The sequence below is a fragment of the Planococcus citri genome, chromosome 5 (genome assembly GCF_950023065.1).
Source record: "Planococcus citri chromosome 5, ihPlaCitr1.1, whole genome shotgun sequence".
NCBI lineage: Eukaryota > Metazoa > Arthropoda > Insecta > Hemiptera > Pseudococcidae > Planococcus > Planococcus citri.
The window spans coordinates 21,906,523-21,929,512 of NC_088681.1; the positions used below are offsets into that span (position 1 = coordinate 21,906,523).

Genomic DNA, 22,990 nt, shown 5'->3' on the forward strand with positions numbered 1-22,990 from the left:
ATCTAACTACCTTACTTTTTTTTGCTTTAAATCGCGGGAGGATGTGTACGGTGATTCTCCTTAATGACGAGGAACATTCTCGTGATGTTACGAATGCCAAAACGAGTCGAGGCTTTTTACATACCTATTATAATTTTGGGGAATATTCGAGCAGAGTGTGAACACTAGATTTGAAGCAATTTATTGCATTTCTTACGTGTTTTTTGATGTAAACTAGTAGAAAATGAGGAACAGAGACGAATATAATGTGAATAGCTGTTACCTGTGATCAATCAAAGAAAAAATTGAGGTAGTTACATACTGTTCTATGCACCATGGGTATCTATCATAATATAATATCTAACTACCTTGATTCATACGTGAATATTCAATATATGTACTGGAAAAATGAATCTAATTACGCTGTATTTCAGCATTACGTGATTAATTATACTTTTATTCATTTTTTTTTGAAGAAATACTGAGTAAACTATGAATTGATGTCAAGTTCACGTTTGCTCGTGAGAATTTCGAGGGGTATCGGTCACGGGGAGGCTGCGGAGGCGCTGAGACCATCTCCTTACATCCACACGGAGAGGACTGACACATATGAACTCTGTTCATAACCAAAAATATCAGAAATTTCGAATAATGAGGCTAAAATTTGAGAAAAGCGACCTTAAAGAGGTGCGCCGCGCTTACGCGGCGCGCGCCCCCAGCCTTCCCGTGCCCGGCGCCCCCCGTATTTCCCTCTCGCTTCGCTCGGGGGAATTACGGGGGGCGCCGGGCACGGGAAGGCTGGGGGCGCGCCGGTGGACCGGTGCTATCTCCTTACATCTAAACAGACCCATATGAACTCTGTTCAAGTATTCATGACCAAAAAAAATTCAGGAATTTGAGACAATATGACTGAATGGGTAGAAGAGATGCGCCGCGCTTGCGCGGCGCGCGCCCGCAGCCCCCCCAGCGACCGGCGCCCCCCGAAATTCCCCCTCGCTTCGCTCGGGGGAATTTCGTGGGGCGCCGGTCGCGGGGGGGGCTGCGGGCGCGCCGGGACCATCGCCTTGCATCTGCACCATCCCTACACACACATATGTATTAAGCTTTGTTTATAGCAAAAAATGAGATAGTTAGATTCTATGATGGTCACCCCATGGCATTTGGAACAGTATCTAACTACTTCAAGTTTGCTTTTAAAAAGCATTGGTAACTGCAGCTATAGAATGTTATACTTTGTATTTTATGGCATATTCTTGCTCCTTGCTCAAGAAAACAAAAAAAAAGGAATAAAACATGAATTCATGCAACACATTACCTACAGATTTTTTTCATTATTTTTCAAAAAAAAAGCCTCGATTCGTTGTTTTGGCATTCGTAACATCACGAGAATGTTCCTCTTCCGCACAGTAATCCAATATCAACGCCATAAAAGAACGACTTTGCACAAACATACTCGTACTATCAAAATTTCCAAACTTTGAGAACCCCTGAAATTGGTTTTTAAGAAGCGCAAGTGGTATTTAAAGAAGCAGGCTTGGAAAAGCGCAACTGGTCAAAATAAATTGAAGGAAAAGCGCAAGTGGAAATCACCGGAACAAAATGACTCTAGTCTGTAATTTGAAGAATGAAGTGTCATTTGCTGGATTTCGTCACTTTTCGCTACGATTCGTTCAACTTTTATATTTTTATTAATTTTGTTTCATTCTTTCGAATTTTCCTCGAATAATTTCTCGGTAGTTTGTTAATTAAAAATTTAATTGTCAAAATGCTCGATTTCAATTTTGGTCAATTTTTTGCCTCTTTAATCAATCAAGGTTTTCTGTTCGAATTTCGAAAAATTTAGAAATACGTTTCCTTCCTGCCTCCTGCCCCCCTAAATACTCCTCTACCCATGCTTTTGGAAAATATTGCATGTAGCTCATCTAATCCCTCAAATCCCTTCCTCTTCTCATTTATAAATTTTGAAAGTGAATTCTCGAATGCGTTTTGTTCAATCTACGAGATCATTTTCAGTAGATTGAGAAATTCGTCCGGGTTCTGGGCTCAAGTTTGAAAAACTTTCGAATGGGTATAGTTTTTTTTTTTGGGTTCCCAATCCGCACCTGGTGGGAGGGGGGAGGGGTGATTCATAAAATAACTCTTTTAAAACGTTTTTCTTCGTCTTTGAAGTACAATATACATTTTTGAACTTAGCTTGATTTTATGGGAATTTTTAAGCAGAATTGGTTGTTTTGTGGTATATTCAATATTCATCCCTCATACCCATTTTTAATGGCCCCTTTTTAATATTCGGATCTGCCTGGAAACAAAAGGGGAGACTCCTAAGATTTTTTGATTTTTATAAAAAAAAATTCCAGAATTAATAGACATGAAATTAAAACACTTCCGAAAATATTTTCATTTGACAAATTTACTTACTTACTTACTCTGATTCCTCCAAAAATTAATTTTTTCTCAATATACATTTCAAGCCACCAAAAAAAAAAAACACAAAATGAGTTAAAAAAATATTTTTTATTCGATCAAGTAAAAAATTTAAATGCAAATTTCCCTATTTCGAAATGAAAATACTGGTCCCTTTTTCTTACCTGGAAACAAAAGGGGAGCCTCCTAAGATTTTTTAAAAATTGATTTTCATTTTAAGAAATCCAGAATTAGGTAATAGACATGAAGTTGAAACACTTCCGAAGATATTTTCATTTGACAAATTTACTTACTCTGATTCCTCCAAAAATTAATTTTTTCTCAATATTTATTTCAAGCCACCCAAAAAAACAAATGAAAGTTGAAAAATTTTTTTCGATTCGATTAAGTAAAAAATTTAAATACAAATTTTCCTATTCTGAAATGAAAATACTGGTCCCTTTTAAGTATTATGGCTTATCTGGAAACAAAAGGGGAGCTTCCTAAAAATTGATTTTCAGTTTAAAAAATCCAGAATTAATAGACATGAAGTTGAAACACTTCCTAAGATATTTTCATTTGACAAATTTACTTACTCTAATTCCTCCAAAAATTAATTTTTTTCTCAATATTCATTTTTCAAACCCCCAAAAAACAAACGGATTGAAAAATTTTTTGATTCGATTACATATTTAAAAAATTTAATAATGCAAATTTTTCTATTTTGAAATGAAAAAAATTGATTTTTTCAAAAAAGAGAAAATTTATTAGGTACAAATAATGTTGAAAAAATAACAATTCGAAAAAAGCAAACACTTCGAAACCGAACAATTAATCTACGATTAGACAAAACGAACCTTTGGCTTAACCAATATCAAGCCTTTTAGGCCGTTGAGGCTAAATTTTTTTCAAATTTTAATTCATTTTTTTCAAACACCGAAGGTGAAAAAAAATAACCAATACGACGAATCTTACGATGAATGCCTCAATACTAAAACGAATTAATGTAAAACTTAAAAATTTATGACTTAGAAAACGTAACATTGGATGTTATAAGGTGAGGAAAAGGAGAGGAATGGGAAAAACGAGAAAAAATCAAGGAAAATGGGAATTATAAGACAGATGTGATCAGATCACAAAAAAAATTAAAATCTAAGGAGAAAAAAAAACAATAAAAATTTACGTAAGATACACTCACACACACACACAGTAGCAAAGTAATTCGAGTAAGCGAAAATCGAGATTTTTTCATCGAAAAAAAAAAAAAAATCCAGACTAGATTATACGACTAGAAAAAAATTACGTTATTATAATTGACTAGTACGAATACTATAGTTATATCTATAGATGTGAAATTAAGACTAGAGAATATTTTGACTAGAATCGGGGAAGAAATACTAATAATAAAAAAAAAGAGTAAATTCGACTAGAGTTTACTTTTCGCGGACTAGAATCGGATTTTCGAGAGTCAAGACTAGAATACTCGTAATAAAGTATTTTAAAGACTAGAAAAAATTGTTCGCAGACTAGAAATGATTATTGTAGGTGTTACGGTATAGACGCGAAGTAAAACTGGTTGCATTTTCACTCACCGAATTGCTGAGCCAGAGTGCCTTATAGTACTCCGGCAATAGTAAAGGTCAGTTGGCGGCTATATGATGGAATGCGAAAGTTGGCCTTATACTGTGTTGTATTTCGGAGATATGATGCGTGCTGAGATGCTTCCTGAGGTAAGTTTGTTTGCGGAAGAGTTTCCTGCAAATAGGGCAAGGTATTTGTATTTCTTGGCTGTCGGATTCGCTGTCGTCTCTGGTATCGTACATATCTTGCGAATCTTGCTGATCGGAATCGTGATGGTGGAATTTATAGGATTGCTGATGATGATGGTGATGGTAGTCTTGTACTGAAACAGGAGGTAGAGATTTGGCTGCTGCTGCGGTGGTTACTGCGGCTACTTTGGGTTTATGCCATCTTCGATGGGAGGCCAAATTCGCCGGACAGTTGAAGACCTTTTCGCATTCGGGGCATTTGTATTCGACGTGGATTATGCAAGAGCAACGATGCTGAGCCAGGCTGAACGCGTCTTCGTACATCTTGTTGCACAGCTTGCACACGTAGTCGCCGATTTTGTTCTCGATTTTGGCCAGCTCGGCTTTGGCTTCTTCGGTGACCTCGACGACGTTGTACATCGGGTCGATGTCGCCTTTTTGAACCATTACGTGAGCGTCGCTCAGCTCGGATCGGTCTCGAATAATGGTACCGGATACAGGAGATGATTTATCTTCGTCGAAATTCAACTTTCTGTTAGCTTTTTGTTTTTTGCTCACTTTGGCTGGTTTGCGAGATACGACTGGTTGAGGTTGCTGAGGTTGAGGTTGAGGTTGAGGATGTGGCTGGATGGGTTGCTGAGTTGTAGGTGGTTGGGTTTTGATCGGTGTGACATGAGGCGAATCTTCGACTTTGGTTTTCCTGCCAGGCAGACATGGCGAAGGCGTCGAAGGAGGTGTGATCGGTGTATTTGTTGATTTGATCGACAGATCCAGCGGAGCCAAGCATAGAGGTTCGCTATAGATGGCGTCTACGGCTGCTGCGGCACTCGCATATAGGCTTCCTACACGGAGAAAATGAAATAATATATGATTACTACAGGCGTAGTTTAAGTTAGTACAATTGTAGTAAGAAATACCATTTCAAAATGATTTCAAAAAATTACTATAAATTATAGTAAATTATACTATCTCACAATGGTTGAAAATACCAGCACTTGAAAAAAACTATTTAAAATAGTGAAATTTGCTTAGTTCAAGTAAAATTCACGACCGTAGTAAGTTAATTTTACTATTCACCAGTAGTAGATTTTTCCTACTACTTCGGAATAGTGAAATACATCAACGCGTTTGGTATTTTGCATTATATGGAATAGTTGATTATTTTTAACTATTCCAAAGTAGTGAATTCTAAGAAGAAGAATGGTAAATCTTCCTTCATGAAATAGTACTTTTCACATACTGTCAGGGAATAATGAAATGTACTATTTATTTTAGTATGTTAAACTACGTAAGGTGAAAACAAAAAAGAAAATGAAAATTTTTATAAGGTAGAGTGGGGTAATTGCAAAGCACTTTTTGATTAGTGACACTTTGAGAGGGCTCTGTGAGAAGACTATTGCACGGATGCGATGAAGCTGAAATTTGTACCACTTATACTTCAGGGGGTTCTCTATCAATGGTAAAATTTTGGTACAATTTGGTCCACAAATCGTGGAGAAAATTGAAATTTGAAAATTTGAAAATCGACTTTTGCATTTACCCCGTGTTAGGGTAAATGCAAAAGTGGGGGATATTTTTTTTATTTTTTTATTTTTTTGAATTTTCAACACACTCACTGTATTCTACGTGTCATTTGCTAACTTTTGATGTAGGTATTCGTGGTCTTGATTCGGTAAAAAATTCGATAACTTTTCCACTTCCCAAAAAAATTTTTAGGGTAGTGAAAAAATTTTGAAAAATTATTTTTTTAAAAACTCGCTAAAATGAACAAAAAATTAACATATTGATCATTTTTGATGTTTTTTATGTAAAAAACTCGTCATAGAAATACATTTTTCGTCAAATATATTTGTAAAACTTTAAAAATGAGCAAAACTTTTAAAATTCAGTAAAACTGGTAATCATTTCTCTAACATGTAACTCATCATATGACTGTGGAAGTTTATTTTTTTTGTAATTTCAAACCATTTTCAAGTTATTTAGGTTAAAAAAATATTTGTGGTAAGTGCAAAAATGAAAAAAAAAAAAATCGTTTTTGCAATTACCCCGAGTCGATTTTTTCTGGGATAATTGCAAAAACGCAATTTACGGCCAAAATGAAAAAAAATTTCAAATTGCGATATCTTACCTTAAACATTAATCCTTTATGACCCTAAATCGTGAAAATTCCAGATAAATCGACAGTTTTTTCTATTTCACATGCATTTTTTAAAAAAAACACCTCTCACTTTACTTATGAGTGGTTTCAACATGCTTTGATAAAAGTGTTTGCTACGGAGCGACAAGTTGAACCCCGCGAGTTGTGACCAGGTGAATATGTCGGTAAAGGTTGTTGCTTCGACACCCCCTAGTTGGCACAACCAGAAAATTGATATTTGTTTGCATGAGGTCACAATTTTGCAATTACCCCGTTTTTGCAATTACCCCATTCTACCTTACGTCATTTTCTCATGTTACTCAACAAATTTAAAAAATCTCTGGTATCGTTCATAGAGATACGACTAAATGATATTTACCCCTGCCCCGCTTCGGCTCTCCATGGTCCTGCCAAAAAATCCGTGTTTCGAAAATATTCCACATTTGTATTCCAAAAATTCCAGTTTTGCTCAATTTGGAATTATTTATCCTCTCCCCCCTCTAATTTCTTTGAAAATATAAGTCACTTTCTCATATCAATCGACAAATTTTCAGTTGACCCCCCCCCCATTCACCTTTTTCGGAATTTTGAAAAATGTCTGCTTTGAATATAAAACATGAAATTTTGAGCAAGGAGAAAAAGAGCAAAAAGATTTTGAAAACTAGTTGAAATTTTATTTTGTGATTTGAAGGAGAAATTGAGATACCTACTTAGGCCCTACCTAGGTAAGTTTCTAATTTCATTGTGAGAATTGATAAATTACTAAATTTGAAAAAAAAAAATCGAATTTCAAAAAGAAATTATTTTCAACCGAATTTTACAAACTGAAATTCGATAAAAATCGAAAACCTTGACTCCAATTATCTCTTTTTTATTTAGAGTTGAATTTTCTTTTTTTCTCAAAAATTGAAGGAAAAGCGCAAGTGGAACTCACCGAGTCGATCGCCATAAATCGGTAACGTCGTATCGGCTACGATGCCGGATGTCGTTCGCGAATAATAATCCGGCTCCGGTTTCACTTTAAAGTTACCGTATTCCGATTCCGAACTACTTATATGCCGTTTTAATAACAACGCACGTGACATCGCATACAACACGAAATTACGACAGTGCACCGCCGGTACGCGTGCCCTGTCTAACACGTCTTCACGACTATACTGACACTGCTGTTCGCGGATGATTCGATTGTTGTACAGTACTGCTCTTGTATATTGCGTACCTTTTGCTGGGCCGGTGGTGGAGACTGGTGGTGCAAGCGACGCGTTTCGATGCGGTCTAATATGCGCCCCGCTACAATGACCGTCTAATTTCAGCCCTCCAATCGCCAGGTAAGCGCCGCCCGCCAAATAGCTCCGTTCGCCTAATGCAGATTCCTACAGCTGCCATTGGCCCGTTAACAACCCCTCTAATGTTGTACTTTCCGCGAGTTACGAGCTCTGTGTGTGTGTGTGTGTGTGTACGTGCTCCGCGTGTACATACGTTGGTATACGTATACGAGTTGAATTATCTTCCTTTTTTGCTACCCTTGTCCCTTGTGCGATGCAAGTATCTTATATACGTACGATACATAAACCAGCTACCTGGGATATAACCCTTTAACCGAACGTATTTTTTAAGAATGCTGCTACATGTATATTTCTATGCTTGGAGTTGGATTTGGCGCACTTTTCACCCTGGGTCGTTGAACCCCCTGCGCGTATACCTTTTCGTATTGCATCCCTTCGGATACCGATGCATTTGTATGGGTATTATTGTGCATTCGAAGTCGAACCGGTTTTGTTGAATTTCAACCTGGGTAGATTAATGCTACCTGAAGTGATTCGAATAATGAATAATATACTCAACTTATTAGTCGGGGAGCCCACTTAAGTATAAATTGCACCCCCCCGTCGATCCTCCGGGACAACTTTTTTCTTAAAGGGGGAGTCCTAAGGAACATTTCTAGCCCTTGTACTCAAAAAAAAGTGGCCCTACTTACAAAATGGCGGCCATTTTGATTGACAGGTCAGCCGAATTCGCAGATTTTGCGTTTTAACACAGACTTGCACGAACTTTTTCAAACTTTACAAAGGTAGATCGAAAGATCATGCAAAAATTTATCACCTGTCAAAATTTCAAGTGCTGAAGTGCGTTTTTCGATTTTTGGTGAATTTTTGAAAATCGAATTTAGGCCAAAAATGAGGGGAAAAATCAAAATTTTACCAAATTGACCAAGAAAGCTGAAATTTGGGATATACCCTATTTTCGACATGCCAAATCGATTGGAAACGATTTCAACCCGTTTAGAGCAGTTCTGGAGCCTCCAGCAGATTTTTGAAACTCGAAATTCCCACAAAATTTCACCAAAATGAAGTTGGAAAGCTGAAATTTATTCTGCAAACTAATTTCAATACGCTACGAAGTCAACTGCAGGGGAATTTCAAGTCGATTTGGAGCATCCAGCGATTTTTCGAAAATTACTGGAGCCTCCAGTAGATTTTTGAAACTTTGAATTTTCACAAAATTTCATGAAATGGAGATGGAAAGCTGAAATTTACTTTACACTTCGATTTTAACACCCTCTGAAGACGACTTCAGGTGGGTTCAAGTCATTTTGGAGCCTCCAGCGACTTTTTGAAAATTACTGGAGTCTCTAGTAGATTTTTGAAACTTGAAATTCCTGGAACATTTTACCAAATGGAGTTGGCAAGCTGAAATTTACTTCGCAAACTAATTTCAATTCGATATGAAGCCGACTACATGGTGGTTTCAAATGGTTTCAAATGGTTTTGAAGCTTCCAGCTGCTTCTTGGAAATTTCAATTTTCCAAAAAACACCATACGACCTCTCAAGAAGTGGCTGGAGGCTCCAAAACAACTTGAAATCCCAGCAGACGACTTCGTAGCGTATTAAAATTAGCTTGCAGAATGAATTTTGACTTTCCATCTCCGTTTGATGAAATTTTGTGAAAATTTAAAGGTTCAAAAATCCACTGGAGGCTCCAGTAATTTTCGAAAAATCGCTGGATGCTCCAAAACAACTTGAAATTCCTCTGCAGTTGACTTCGTAGCGTATTGAAATTAGTTTTTAGAATAAATTTTAGCTTTACAGCTCCAAGATGGAATTTTATGGGAATTTCGAGTTTCAAAAATCTGCTGGAGGCTCCAGAACTGCTCTAAACGGGTTGAAAGTTTGAAAAAGTTCGTGCAAGTCTGTGTTAAAACGCAAAATCTGCGAATTCGGCTGACCTGTCAATCAAAATGACCGCCATTTTGTAAGTAGGGCCACTTTTTTTTTTGAGTACAAGGGCTAGAAATGTTCCTTAGGACTCCCCCTTTAAGAAAAAAGTTGTCCCGGAGGATCGACCGGGGGGGGGTGCAATTTATCCTTAAGTGGGCTCCCCGACTATATCTCTCGAAATTCAGCTGACCATTTATTCGTCAAGTTGTAGGTAGTTACATCTTGAAGAGAAAAAAAGCTAATAGGTAATATCAGTCGTCGTCGTCGTAGTCGCGCTCCTTTACAGGAGATAGCGTACTTATGGCCATCTATATTAGCCGATATCTAGCGTATCTGATCGTTTCTTTCAGGGTCTTAGATGAGTGAATGATTTGCGTAAGCATTGGTCTACTTACACACTTTTGTATTGTTTTTCAACTGGCTGTATATGTATAATCAAAATCTAATTTTCGTGCCAAAAAGAAGTAGCTAAAAATCTCATCTTTTGTCAAACTTTCCCACTATAGCCTCGTTTCGTGCCAAAAATTGTCAATTTTTCGCAAAAAAAATTCAAAAAATAAGTACTCATTCCCCTTCCTAAAAATTACCTAAAAGTCACACTTGTTGGCGCAAAAAATGTCAATGACTGAAAAATGTCTTCCATTTTCAACGAAAATTGCGAAAAAGTACGTATCATTTTTTGGCCAATAATTGCCAAAAACTCGTGCTTTTCTCCAAAAGTAGTCAGTCTTGCGTTTTGATTAAAATTTGTCGAAATTCTCGGGTTTTTTGCAAAAAAAAAAATCTAAAAGGTGGGTAATTCTCAGAAAAAGGGTCGATTTTGATATGCATAATTTTGAAAAACGAAAATCATTTTTTTGGAAAATTTCAAGTGGGAATCATTTGTATATGTGTCCCAGATCCCTTTTCTAGTGTTGGCCTCAATTCAATCCCCCCCACTGTGGACCCCGGCCCCCCTAAAACGGCGATAATTAGAATTCGACCCTCATCGATGTGTAATATGTCGATTGACATGTTTTCAAGGTCGTAGAATTCGAATCTGGAGTTATTTTTTTTGTAGAGGTGGAGGGTGAGGCGTGGGGAGGGGGAAATGTCAAATTTTGCTTATATTATCGTGTAATATGTCGATTTATGTTTTTCAGGCCGCAGAGTTCGAATCTGGACTTATTTTTTTGGTAGGGGTAGAGGTGAAGTGTGGGGAGGGAGAAAATGTAAAATTTTGCTTGTATTATCGTGTAATATACAGCTGTCTGAAATTTGGCCAAGTCGAAGGACAAATGGGCGCTGGACAAGCCGAAGGACAATCTCAACGTTTTTTCGTTTCTAGCCTTACCTACTGGATATTATTCGATTTTTAACACGTAATAAATGTGTACTTATCATGTAGAATAACTTCCCGTGCTCAATTATTGGTTTTGGCGGGTTCATTGGCGTAAATGAAAACACCAAGCCGAAGGACACAGATTTTGCGAAATATCAAAACTTCACAGATAAGTACGATCAGAACGAGCTGTAATGTAGTTTTAAAAAAAACGGTGCGGGGTAACATTTCTATGAGAACAGTGAACCAGTGCAGCCACTCACCAGAAAAAAATGTTGGATTGGGAAGCTACCAAAAATAATTGAAAATTGCTCGAAAATTTGCGCAAAAAGTGTGTGACAGTTTTCAAATGTGAATTGTGAGCTTCCTATAGACTTATTGCAATTGCAGTTTGCACAATAAGAGACCTTCATGTTCTATGATAATGAGAATGTGTCAATTTTTCCAAAAAAAAATGAAGTTCGTGACACTTTATAACATTCGTTTTCAAAAACATGATGTGTGACAGCCAAGTCGAAGGACATTTGGGGTATAAAATCAAATGTACACCAATGAAAGGAGGGTCTAAAAACCTCAATACCATGTGTGAAATGTGTGCGGGGTCATTCTTGAATGGACCAAAAAAAAAAAAAAAATTCATGCTAAAACCGTTGAGAAATTTGCCATGTTCACGAATTTTACCTTTTTTGAGAATTACCCAGGTTTTATTATTTCTCAAAAATTTCCAAAAGTCAATTTTTTAAGAAATTCTGGAGACTCTCTATTGCTGAAAATTTTAGCTTTTTCGCAGTTGAAAAAAGTCTCAATTTTTTACGTAAAATTGCCATAAGTTGCAAAGTGAAAAATCTCACTTTTCGGAAAAAAAAATTCTGAAAAGATGTACCTATGTACCTACTTAATTCCTCATTTTCAAAAATTACTGATTTTGACTAAAATTATCAAATTTGTTGCTTAAAATTTTTTTTTCTTCACAATTATGTAAAAGCCCGGCTTTAGTGCCTATTTGCAGAAATTGTCAGAGTATCTCTTTTGCCAATTATTCTCACAAAGTTCTTTTTTTGCTAAAATTGTAAAAATCCTGTCGTTTGCCGACAATTGTATAAAAAGAATCCTCGCTTTTTAATAAAACTTCTAAAAATGATCGTGTTTTCAAAAAATTTTGAATTTTTACTTTCTTTAAAAAAATTGTCCAAATCTGTCGCTTTTTTTGCTAGAAACTGTCATAACACCATTCCTTTTGTTGAAATTGTCAGTTCGGTTTTATTTTTCCAACACAATTGCCTTTTTCGTCAAAAATTGTTTACATAAAATCCTCATTTTGCTGCTAAAAAATTGTCAAAAGGCTCGATTTTTCATCGAAAAGTTTCGAGATATGTACTTCGTTTGACTTTTCAAAATCAAATACATTTCAATTCGTAGGGAATACTTATTCTGGTTTTTTTTAAAATCTTTTTTTGAATTAAGCTCGCATATTGTCACTTTTTTTGGCTGCTTTTCAATTACTTTTTGGTTACTTTTTCGAGCTATTTTAGTTACAAAATTACTTTTTTGGGAGAAAAATTCTTCGACAGCTCACAAGGCAATTCCTGCAGTTGTCCTGCTTTTCATCAAATTTATCAAAATGTCTTGCTTTTTTTCAATCAGATGTTTAATTTTTGAAGAAAAATAATCATTTTTTTTCAACGGTGAAGAAGTACAATAAAAGCGTTTCTTTTGAAATAATTATATTTTTGTTGAATTAGTACGCACCTTTTTTTTTTTTTTTTTTTTTTTAGAACTATCAAGTTGAAATTTAAAAAAAAAGTATGATAATAATTTCATCGAAAACGCTCAAAATTAGTCGAAAAAATTGAAAAACGAAAAATGGAGATCATAAGAGTAGGTATTGTGAACTTTTGCCCCTTCTCTCCCCCCGAAAAAGTAATGGAAACCACTGGAAACGTGAAAAATTCGGGAGTCGAATTTTGACCCCTCTCCTCATTTCCTTCTCCAAAAAAAAAGTCGTGAAATGATCGCAGAATACTTCACCCTTGAATAATTGAAAGTGTAAAAGTAATCATTTTTGACAGCATCTTTCCTCCGAAAAAATTTTAAAATGTTCAAAGATATTAAAAAAGTGAAAAAATTGACGTATAAAATGTTGAATCTGCCTCCCGCTACCCCATAAAAACGTCGCGAAGTATGTCCTGCTAAAGTCCTATACTTTTTCGTTTTGAACTTTTGTTTGACGTTTTTTTAGAACTTTTTGAAAATTTTTGAGAATTACTAATTATTTTTTATATTTCTTAATTTTGAAAAATTTCTCCTTTGAATGCATACCTAGAATAAAATGTTGAGCAAGGAGAAAAAGATAGGAGATTTTTAAAACTACATACTTAGTTGAAATTTTATTTTATGATTTTAAGGATAAATTGAGATATAAATAAGTAAGCTCCTAATTTCATTGTAAAAATCGTAGGTACTCTTCTGACGAGACAATTTTTCTGCTGAAAAATATGCTGCATAAAAACAGCATAAATTTTCATGTGTGCCCACTGCAACCGAACTTTACAAACTGAAATTTGATCAAAATCGAAAACCCCGGCTTCATCTCCCTCTTTTTTATTGGAGCTGAATTTTCTCTCTTTTTTTTCAATTTTTGAATTACCTACGTGAAAAATTTTTCTTCAGTTTACGATGATATAGAATCGAATTTCTCGTTTTTTTTGGTCGATCGTTTCTCTTCCATCCACGTTGTAGATTGCTTCTGTCCTCTCGATATCGATAGCATTTTTTCAGGGTACAATAATTTCATGATGAAATCATCCAATCAAGGCATTTTGCATTTTGTTCGGTTTAATGTTTGTACAAAAATCAGAAAATTATCAACTTTCCTTGCTCAAAATTTGTTTTTGAGATTTAGGTGACATGTTTTCAGTGAGCCTAATTCCAGCAGCTCAATCGAAGTCAACAAAGAATAATATGGCAAACTTTCTGCAAGCAGTTTAACAAACAGTATTTTCTTTGTACTGCTAAAAGAGAAGAAGCAGTGTGAAGGAAGGGCGGATGAGGGGGAGGGGTAAATTTGCAGAAAATCGTCGTGTCGAGTGAAAACAATCGTATAGATGGTGAAATTGTGAGGAGTACCTACATATTTAATTAAAAATTCTTTTTAACAAATTTTCTTCGTCATTTCCGAAACACGATACGAAAAAATAATTTTAAATCAACGCGGAATACTAAAAACTCTTGCTTCTCGTTTTATTCCTTATTAACAAAACTTCTCGCTACAACGATTCTTTATTTACCTTAATTTTAATTATTACGTCTCTTTTAACTTTTTTCTTTTGCTTTCTGTCCCCTGAACTCCTGAAGAATGAAAAGATGAAAAATTGCGCAATTCTCTCGGGTATAGAAATATCTATGCTGGTTGTTTTTTAAAAATATTTTTCAATGCGTGTAACAGTGCTGCTTATATTGTTTTTGTCCCAGTTTTTGCTTATTAATGAATAATGACCTGCTTTTTGGAAGAAATTGTCCTAGAAGTCTCGCTGTTTACCTTTTTTCTATCAAATTTTGAAATTTTTCATCATATATTCCGTGCCTTATCTTGAAAATTGAAAAACGTTGACTGCAAAGTGTTTTTATGATCTCCCTCTGTCCTCTCCTCTTCTCTAAAATCGATATAGGTATAGGACTATGCAAAAAAACAGTACCATATACAAAATGAAGGGGTAAAAGTTTGGAACAAAAAACGCTACTAATATAATTTATCTGTATTATTTTTTTTTCACGCCCCCAACATTACTAATTGTAAGTATAGGTATAGCATGACTCGATTAATCACGAAAATCACCTCGACATTTTGGCATTAACCGTCGCATACGGTTAATAGTATAAAGTACAAATATAAATTTTCCTAGCAGGTTCGGATCCCTCTGAATTTTGCGATTTTCCTCGTACGCATTACTCGTATACCTAGTCGCACCTGCAGTAGCTGCCGAAATGCAAATGCGTTTTTGTTTGCGAAAGGAAAAAAAAATGAAAATAAAAAACGCAATTCCCAAATGCAATATGGGAAATGCGCACGTGAGATATTTTTTTGTTATGGAAATGCGTTGACGAGTGGACGATATTAGTCGTGGGAGTTGATCGGAGCGATTAAATTTTTAAATTGTTTCAACACCTTGAAACGCGAGCCATATTTGCATATACGCGAACGTTTCGTTTGAGTTGCGAAAATTAATTATTGGAGAGTGAGTACTTACTTTGGAAAATGTTGGAAAATATGAATCTGGTTGTATGAGTTGTGAAGAGAAGAGTGATGGTCTGATTATTTAAATTCAGAATTTTTTTCATCATTTTCATTTTTTTTTTTGAAAAATGGAAAATCTATAATTGGAAGTTTTTTTCAGAATGAAAATTCCAGGAGGAAAATTTGAATTATCAAAGTCTTACGAAAAAAAAAACGATTCTCGTCTGAAATTTAATGAGAGGATCTTTTCTTCTTTTTGTTACCCATTTGATGTATAAACGAGGAATGAAAAAGCAATGTTTTCCCTGAAATTCTTCATTCAAGGTCTACTACTGTCACGATTACTTTTTTTCGATGTGTTGGCTTAATGAAAACAGAACAAAATCCAATTAAGATGCAATTCAAATTGTGCTGTGTGGAGAAAAAAAGGCTCTGTCAAGTACCAACGAAGGAGTTAAAGGTCCAAAGTAGACCCCAACCATTTCAGTAAGAGTGATAAGTACATATAGCTTAGAGATTTTATACAGTCAGCTGATGGTTTATTGTGAATCGCACCTGCTTGGGGCGAAATTATTGCACGCGTTTGACATCCGTCGGTATGCAGATTGCAGAATGTTACTAAAGCGAATACCTTTTACTTACTCGTTCTGCCCAGCTTGTAAAAAGGTTGATTTGGCGAATTGGTCGCGTGGTAGAGTAGACAAGGAGAAGGTGTCGAGTACCTACCATATACCCAATGCGTGTGGTAAAAGAAAGAGCGAGCGAGCTAGCGGCTGCAGCCAAGACTATGTAGGTACTATATGGAAACAATATCGCGCGCGCGTGTTCCATTATGTATGAGAATACACAGTCATGTACCCAAGTCAGTATACGATCGAAAGGGTTGCAGGCGCGAATCAGCCAGGTGATAGTGGTCAACGACATCTCGTTCGATAAAAATACGAGCACATTAAATTCTAGTCGTCCCCTGGACCTCCTCTTTCGCTCAGTCCACCCTACCATATACCTTGTGCAGTATTTGGTTTTAAGTACCAGGTACCTATTCGAGTTTGAGTGTACGCTACGTTGAGCAGATTTTATCTGCACCTTGGTCGTCTGCCAAACGAAAATCAAAAAACCTGCACACTCGGCGACGAATCGCGGAAAATTACTCGACCGTAGATGTAGTGTATAGACGTCGATGTTGAATTGTTCAATTATTTTGTTCCTGTGTAGGAACTAGGAAGGAAAGGCATGCCCCTATGGTGAATACCCTGCGTACGAAAAATACTTGATTCTGTGGCTTTTTTAAAAAATTGAGTCGGTAAAAATCTACTTGAAACTAAATTTTTATTACTTGTTCTCCATCTGAAGTCTTAAAGGATATTTAAATTTTGAATTTTTGGGACACTCGATTTGAAAATTAATGTATTGGGACGTAGAATAGGTATGGAGCGCTAGTGTGCATATTGTTGAGTACCATAGGTAACGAAAAGGTGAACAACAATAATGTCAACAACCAATCACAACATTGTTTCGTTCAGATATAAATGGTTCCGTTTGTTCTTGAGGAGGGCAGAGAGGATGGCGGAGGGTTTGTTGTTCACCTTTTCGCACCTTTTCAATTTTGTCATCAGAGTTCAGCCACTCCGCGCGCTACGTCTGAATAGGTTACTGAGAAATTTTGATTTTCTCCGACTTTCAAGGGGTTTCAACCGATGAATTAGGAATTACTGGAGGAGAGATATGAATCCGTAAAGGGAACGGATTTTCGAAAAAATCTTGGTTCTTTCGTACTTTTAGTGATGCGGGCCGTTGAAAAAACACTGCTGAAACCGGTAGTTTTGTCCCAAAACAGCTGAAATAGCGGTGATTTTTTTTTCAAAGGTGATACCTAAGTAGAGCTGGGATTTTTATGGAGAAATATGATGAAAATATGCAATATTTTATGCAATTTGTTCACTAAAAATATCGCACCTCGGGAGTAATAAGGTGACATCTCAAAACAGTGAAATTTTACAGGAGAGTGATTTTCTTTTTTTTAAAAACTTGATTCATTGTTTTTATCAACTTATAATTAATTGTGAAGAATGAATAGCACCTCATTTTAAAGATCTGGTATCCTACCTTCATTTAGCATTAGAACACTTTGAAAAATAAAATCTTAAAGAGGAAATATTTCAATGTTTGGAAAACATTTTGAGTTAGAACCTTTTATTAAAGTTGATGTGGAGGCGAAAGGAAGCGTCCAAAAAAATTTCATGTTTTTGAAAGTTGTAGAGAATTAAATTTCCAATCGACGTAATGTCGTTAGTTTTTTTCTAGAGTGCTTAGTTTTTGAGTTTTTCTCAAAAATCTAAAATTTCATTATATGTGCAAATTCATTTTTCTGAAAAGTGATCAATTTAAAAAAATGTTTCCATTTGGTACAAACCAATAAAAAATGCACTCCTTGTGACTATTTCTAACTGACAAACATTCAAAACAATCAAAACTGTTTGTTAACACTTTGTATGCACAAAATTTGCTCAAAAAAGCTGGAGTTTTTTGCGATGTCACCTTATAACTCCAAACAACTTGCAATGTTGTTGGGATTTTGAGTTAGGCCATTTGGGTTTTTTACATGATCTAGATAATGTACCCAACTCAAAGTGTTATTTTTGGTTGAGGGGGGGGGGGGGGGTGTCATACAAGCCCCAAAAATGCAAAAACATCAAAATCAATTTTTTTGAGATGTCTCCTTATTACTCCCGAGGTGCGATATGCAAAAAATATGCAAAAATTTCAGTTTGAGCAGTGTCCTATCCCTAAAAAGGATTTTTCAAGCTGACAAATATGAAACCTGTTAATTCAAAACAAAATGAACCCGGTGATCGAAAAATACAGTTTTCTTTTTGAAAAATAGGCGAAATAAGTCATTTATAAATTTATAAATTATTCCAGGGAAAAATTTTCTTGATGACATTGTAGCAGTGTTGCGATTTTTTGAACAAGAAAAGTCTTAACAAGCTCAATTTTTGCAACATTTTTGTTAATATGCAAAGAAAAATACCAACCACCCTCTCTTACCATACCTATTAGTTGAGCATTCAAGTCTGATAGGGAGCGGCTACAGTGCAAAAAGAACGGTTTACACAGAAGGTGTGATCACAGAAGTGGAGGTACGAACTTTTACAACTAAGACGATGATTTGATAATTTGTTACACTATTGTCTATTATAGCTATTTATAAGTAGGTATTATTAGTTAGTTTTAGAGCGGTTTTTTTTTGGGGGGATGGGGATTACACACCTTGATGTTGATTCGTATCTCCCTGAATTCTCTTAAGATGATTGATTGTACCATGTACCTGGCCCCAGTCAAGCTGGCTCAGCCCACATTCAATCCATAGGATAGCGAGTTTTTTAATTATTCTACTAGTACATCATTCCCTGGCAAGATTTTGGATGCCAAGGGAGAAGTTCTTATATGTATGTTGATTTGTCATATTAGTGGATTTTTTGTGATGATGCAGAATATTACATAGTGGCCCTAGCTCACTGTTCCTTCGATTTCATGCTTTAGAGTTACCTCTTCTCCCACATTGTGTGGTTGGGTCAGCAGCATCTCTCTACCTCCAAAGTGACGGATGAAGTCCCTCGCTATCACAGCAGACATTCTGAGGTCTTTGCTGACACAGTGTGCCAGTGCAAACAAGGGACCTTGTAAAAATATGTCTTCATTAGCTTCCTCCAGAGTGAGTAGGCTGTGCTGTTGGACTCAACCACTGTTAAAGACATATTTCCCAAGCTTCTTCTCCTCATTACTTGATCACTTTGTGTATAGCATTTAGACTCTGAGCCGAATAAATACATACTTTTTCTTCTTCTTCTGCAGCAGAGGAGATGAGTCTGATCTTAACATCAGGGGGGTGTGGTTCATGCATGTCGAGATTCCATGAAGCCAGGTATTGCATAGCAGGTACATATGTACACGTGGTCACTGAATAACAGGGAGTATGGATGCTCCAGGCCTCCCTGAGTCAGCAACTGTCTCTGGGCTGTTGAGATTATCCTCCTGGGTTCAGCCTCCTTTGAGGCCTCTTCCCAGTGCTGGTAGGCCACGGAAGTGGAGAGCTGAGTGCTACTCTTTTTGGGAGTTGAGGGGAAGGTGGTCCTTAGGAATATTATTCGTGGGTTTACATCCTCCAAGATGTGTCTGTTCACATATGTGAGGGCACATACGAAAAGGGACCATACGACCAAAAGTAAAATTTCACAGGAGGGGGGTTTAAAGTTTTGCATTATTTCCCTTGTTTTAAGGTAAGATTACGTATGGCTATTCCAACTTCGAAGGTCCTACATACTACCACACATTCACCCACGCCCTCCAATGACCTGTACTGGCCAAATTAGACACTACAAAGTTGATACAGTGAGCAATTCAGTTGATATTATCAAGAATTTTAGAGTCTTAGTTTTGATAAAAATCATTTGCTGCTAATGTGGCAATGTTTTTTGGTTTAACTTGTGTTTTTTATAAAGTTTCAAAATAAATTAGTTATATATTATTAAAAAATACATTTCATAAGTCGATACCGGTGTCCAGGTGTCTGTACTGATGGATCATCTTGCCGGAAGTCCTGGGTTCGGGTTCTGCTACCAGAAAAAATCTTTTATGATTTTTTCCACTCATGTCTTTTTAAAGTCACGAGTTTTTGTAAAATTTTCATTTTTTACGTCTTTTTTCAAATTTTTTGCGTCATTTTTCAACTTTTGTGAGTTATAAATTTATGCATGCTTCGCTTAAAAGTAAGAAAATTTGATGAAATGATAGAAATTGGGACCTATGGAAGGTTCCATTCGATTCTCTAAGAGTTCCTACAACAATTTCAGGAAAAATTTTTTTTCATTTTTTGGTCATAAGGACCCTTTCCGTATGTGCCCTCACATATGGTCGCATTGGTGTGTAGTTGGAAGGTTTTTTGATGCCCAGCTTCTCCCCAATGGAGAAGGTAAAATCAACCAGAAGTACATTAAGAAAAAGGTGTTAACTTTAACTTTTAAAATCATTAAAAACGACTAAAAATGAATAACTTCTCAATGAAAATTAGCAGAAATTCATGAAAAGTGTTAAAATTCCTCAAGTATGACATCGATTTGATCAAAAATGAAGCGTTAGTCGAATGAAAAAATATTATCTGACTTCCTCATGAACGAAATTAAGCTAGATCTCAAGAGTATGTCATAAACCCTGTTAACCAAAATTTCAGGTACTGAAATTCAACTATCTTCCTGTATGGATTGTTGATGTTATTGACTTGTTTGTCTGACTTTCCTCAATCGTCTGTCTATCTGTCTGGCCTCTTAAGGTCACCGACCCGTCTGTCCGGCTTTCCTAGGTCGACTCTCCATCTGTTAGTCTGGCTTCTTAAGGTCGTTGACTGGTCTAAGGTCGCTTGTATGTCCGTCCGTCTGACCTCTTGAGGTCATTCACCCTTCAATATAGCTTCTCAAGATCGCCTGTTTGGTTTCCTAAGGTAGTCTATCAGCAACTTTGAGCCTGTCTGTCTGGCTTCTTAAGGTCACTGATCTACGTGTCCAGCATCCAAAATTGGAAGAATTACGTTTGTTCTCTTTACTCAAAAAATTTTCATTCCGTAATAAAGTTGAAAAATTACTCTCGAAACAATTTTTTTGAATGTTCAAAAAATCGCCCAAAATCCGAGAATGAGCTCAAACAACTAAAATTTTCGTTAAGGTACCTGGTTTTCGAGACATGCGAGTACTCTTTCGATCTACGTAGAGTTTGTTCAAGTCCGAAGCTGCTAATTGAAAACTTTCCACATTCAGGAGTGATTTTTCGTTGCTCAAATCATAACATTGCACAGTTTAGACGCTTATTTCCTAAAAGAGAGTTTGGGCAGATATGAAATTTTTCGCATCCTGGAAATATGGAAATTCCATCCATTATTCAAACTACATACTTACTTACGGGATACCAAGAATCAACAATAACAATACCCTGTAAATTAGGCTCAAAGAACAAAACTTACAGAGTACTGGGAGTGATTTTCCAATAACGTGAGCAATCGCGGTCGTGAGCTGGAAAAGCATCATTGTAAGGTATGTACTGCAACATGTCTATATTTTTCCATCGGTTAGGAGACATTTCCAGGTCGTTGGTTAGTCTCGTATTCAAGCAACTTGTCGCAGTATTTACACAAAGGTGCATTTTATAGCATAAGACATTTAAAATGCAAAGTCCGGTATAGCTATACTAATTTCTATGTTGTTCCACTGGCGCCAGGTATTTCCTCCGGCTGCATAAAAAATATACGATAGGGTGAAACCCTCTTAGGTATTTGAAGACGTGGTGAAAAAAAAAAGAAAGAAGTATAGAATTGGGGAGAGAGAGAGAACGATTACACATTGCACAATACGTTCTACTACATACACATACAGAAGTAGTAATATATATACGAGCAAAAAGCAGGAAAAAGCTATACAGCAGGTCATTCGTTATAACGTTTAAACAGCGGTAATATGCGCGTAAGAACCAACGCATTAAAAGTTGAGTCGAGGGTTAACATAAGCTAACTTGTTTGCATGATACGCGAAAAAAAAAATTTTTTACAGCGCCAGCCAAAACGAGGGCTTCTCATCTTACTCGTACCTACTTGGCATAATTTCGCGTATACTCCAAGCGTCACTTCAGTGTACTCGTAGATACTCGAATGAATAAAATTTTCACTCGAATTTGTAGTAAAAATTGAAAAAAAATCGATTACCGGTGGTAAGACCGTCTCGATACAGGACATAAAGTGAGCTGACTTAAAACATTGCCTAGCTGTAGCGTTTTACGAACCCCGTAGCGCGTAAATGCTGACAGGTAATAAAGATAGGGCGGATTATAGGCGCACACAGGGAGAAGGCGAGCGAAAAAAAAGGGTTACATGTCTTCGCTAAGGGTATAGTAAATACGTTTCGTATTGTCCATCGCGAGCTCCTACGCAATGGTGTGTTTGTGTGAGTGTAATTATTAAACGACCGACCGAGCCGAAATGAAGTTAATATTTTAAGACTTAGCCAAGCTATCTATGTAGTATGCGGAAGGTGCGTTTTTTTCGCCAATTTTCGTTTCGTAGCTATACGTGGGGTAGGGAATAGGCATAGTGCACATGCACGGTCGACGTTATCAGACCCTATGGCAAAAATAAGAAACGAGGAAATATGTGATCAGCGTACACTCTAATTAAATTCTGTTCTGTAACGAGTTACAAAAGTACACGGAGCAAAGCTATACCAATGGAGAAACCTTACAAAGGAGGTATGGCGAGGTATCCAACCAGCGAAAACATTTTTAGACCGGACGAAGAACATTCGAGTCGGAATACAAAAGTGTATTACTAAACAAAATTTCGAGAGTTGAATCAATTTTTGGTAAAGTTTAGGAAATATGGCGTGATTTGCTAAAAGTAGGCAATTACAAACTATGGCCATCGGGAATCCACAATTTGACGTTTGAGCAGCTGGAATTTTTATTAGGAGGATTACATAAAATTCAAATTTCAGCTTTTCTAGGAGGTCAGCCTGGTTTTCAAGGGAGGGGGGCTAAAATCGTCATGAGAGAGATAATTGAACTTGAAATTTTAAAATCTTGAATTTTTATAGTGAATTTGTATTTTTGAAAATTTTTGACAATTGAGGGGCCCACCGCTGCATCGCTGGCCGAGTTTTTCAAAAATGGAAAAAATTAAAAATAGGAAATATGTCATTTTCTCAGCAGAGGTCACCACTTTAAGGGTTAGGAGCGGAAGAAATCGTAAATTTTTTTGTCATGTAGGTATGGGCCGCCTTAATGAGGTGTCAGTACAAAACGCTCCCTTTTGAGATTTGTTGAGTTGAAATTTTTTAATTGTTTAGACATTTTTTTTTTCAGCTGTGAAGAGACATTTAAACTAATTTGGA

The 22,990-nt window shown here is 36.3% G+C and overlaps 2 protein-coding genes across 3 annotated transcripts in view; one reads left to right on the forward strand and one right to left on the reverse strand.

Annotated features, from left to right (window-relative positions):
* Nucleotides 1-22,990, forward strand: part of LOC135849189 (uncharacterized) — a 373,560-nt gene that overhangs the window by 27,798 nt on the left and 322,772 nt on the right. The gene's annotated exons all lie outside the window — the stretch shown is intronic.
* On the reverse strand, nt 1,018-7,544 carry LOC135847832 (insulinoma-associated protein 1-like). Its single transcript, XM_065367550.1, has 2 exons — nt 7,223-7,544; nt 1,018-4,993 (listed from the first exon to the last, which is right to left on the reverse strand). The coding sequence occupies exons 1-2, from the start codon at nt 7,371-7,373 to the stop codon at nt 4,023-4,025; spliced, it is 1,122 nt and encodes a 373-aa protein (XP_065223622.1). The 5' UTR covers nt 7,374-7,544; the 3' UTR covers nt 1,018-4,022.

What these genes read in the sequence shown, in the direction of transcription:
- LOC135847832 (XM_065367550.1), bottom strand. Translation starts at nt 7,373, where the DNA reads ATGTCACGTGCGTTGTTATTAAAACGGCATATAAGTAGTTCGGAATCG. An exon ending in GATTTATGGCGATCGACTCG is followed by an intron (nt 4,994 to 7,222) that starts GTGAGTTCCACT and finishes TTCTCCGTGTAG; the next exon opens with GAAGCCTATATGCGAGTGCC.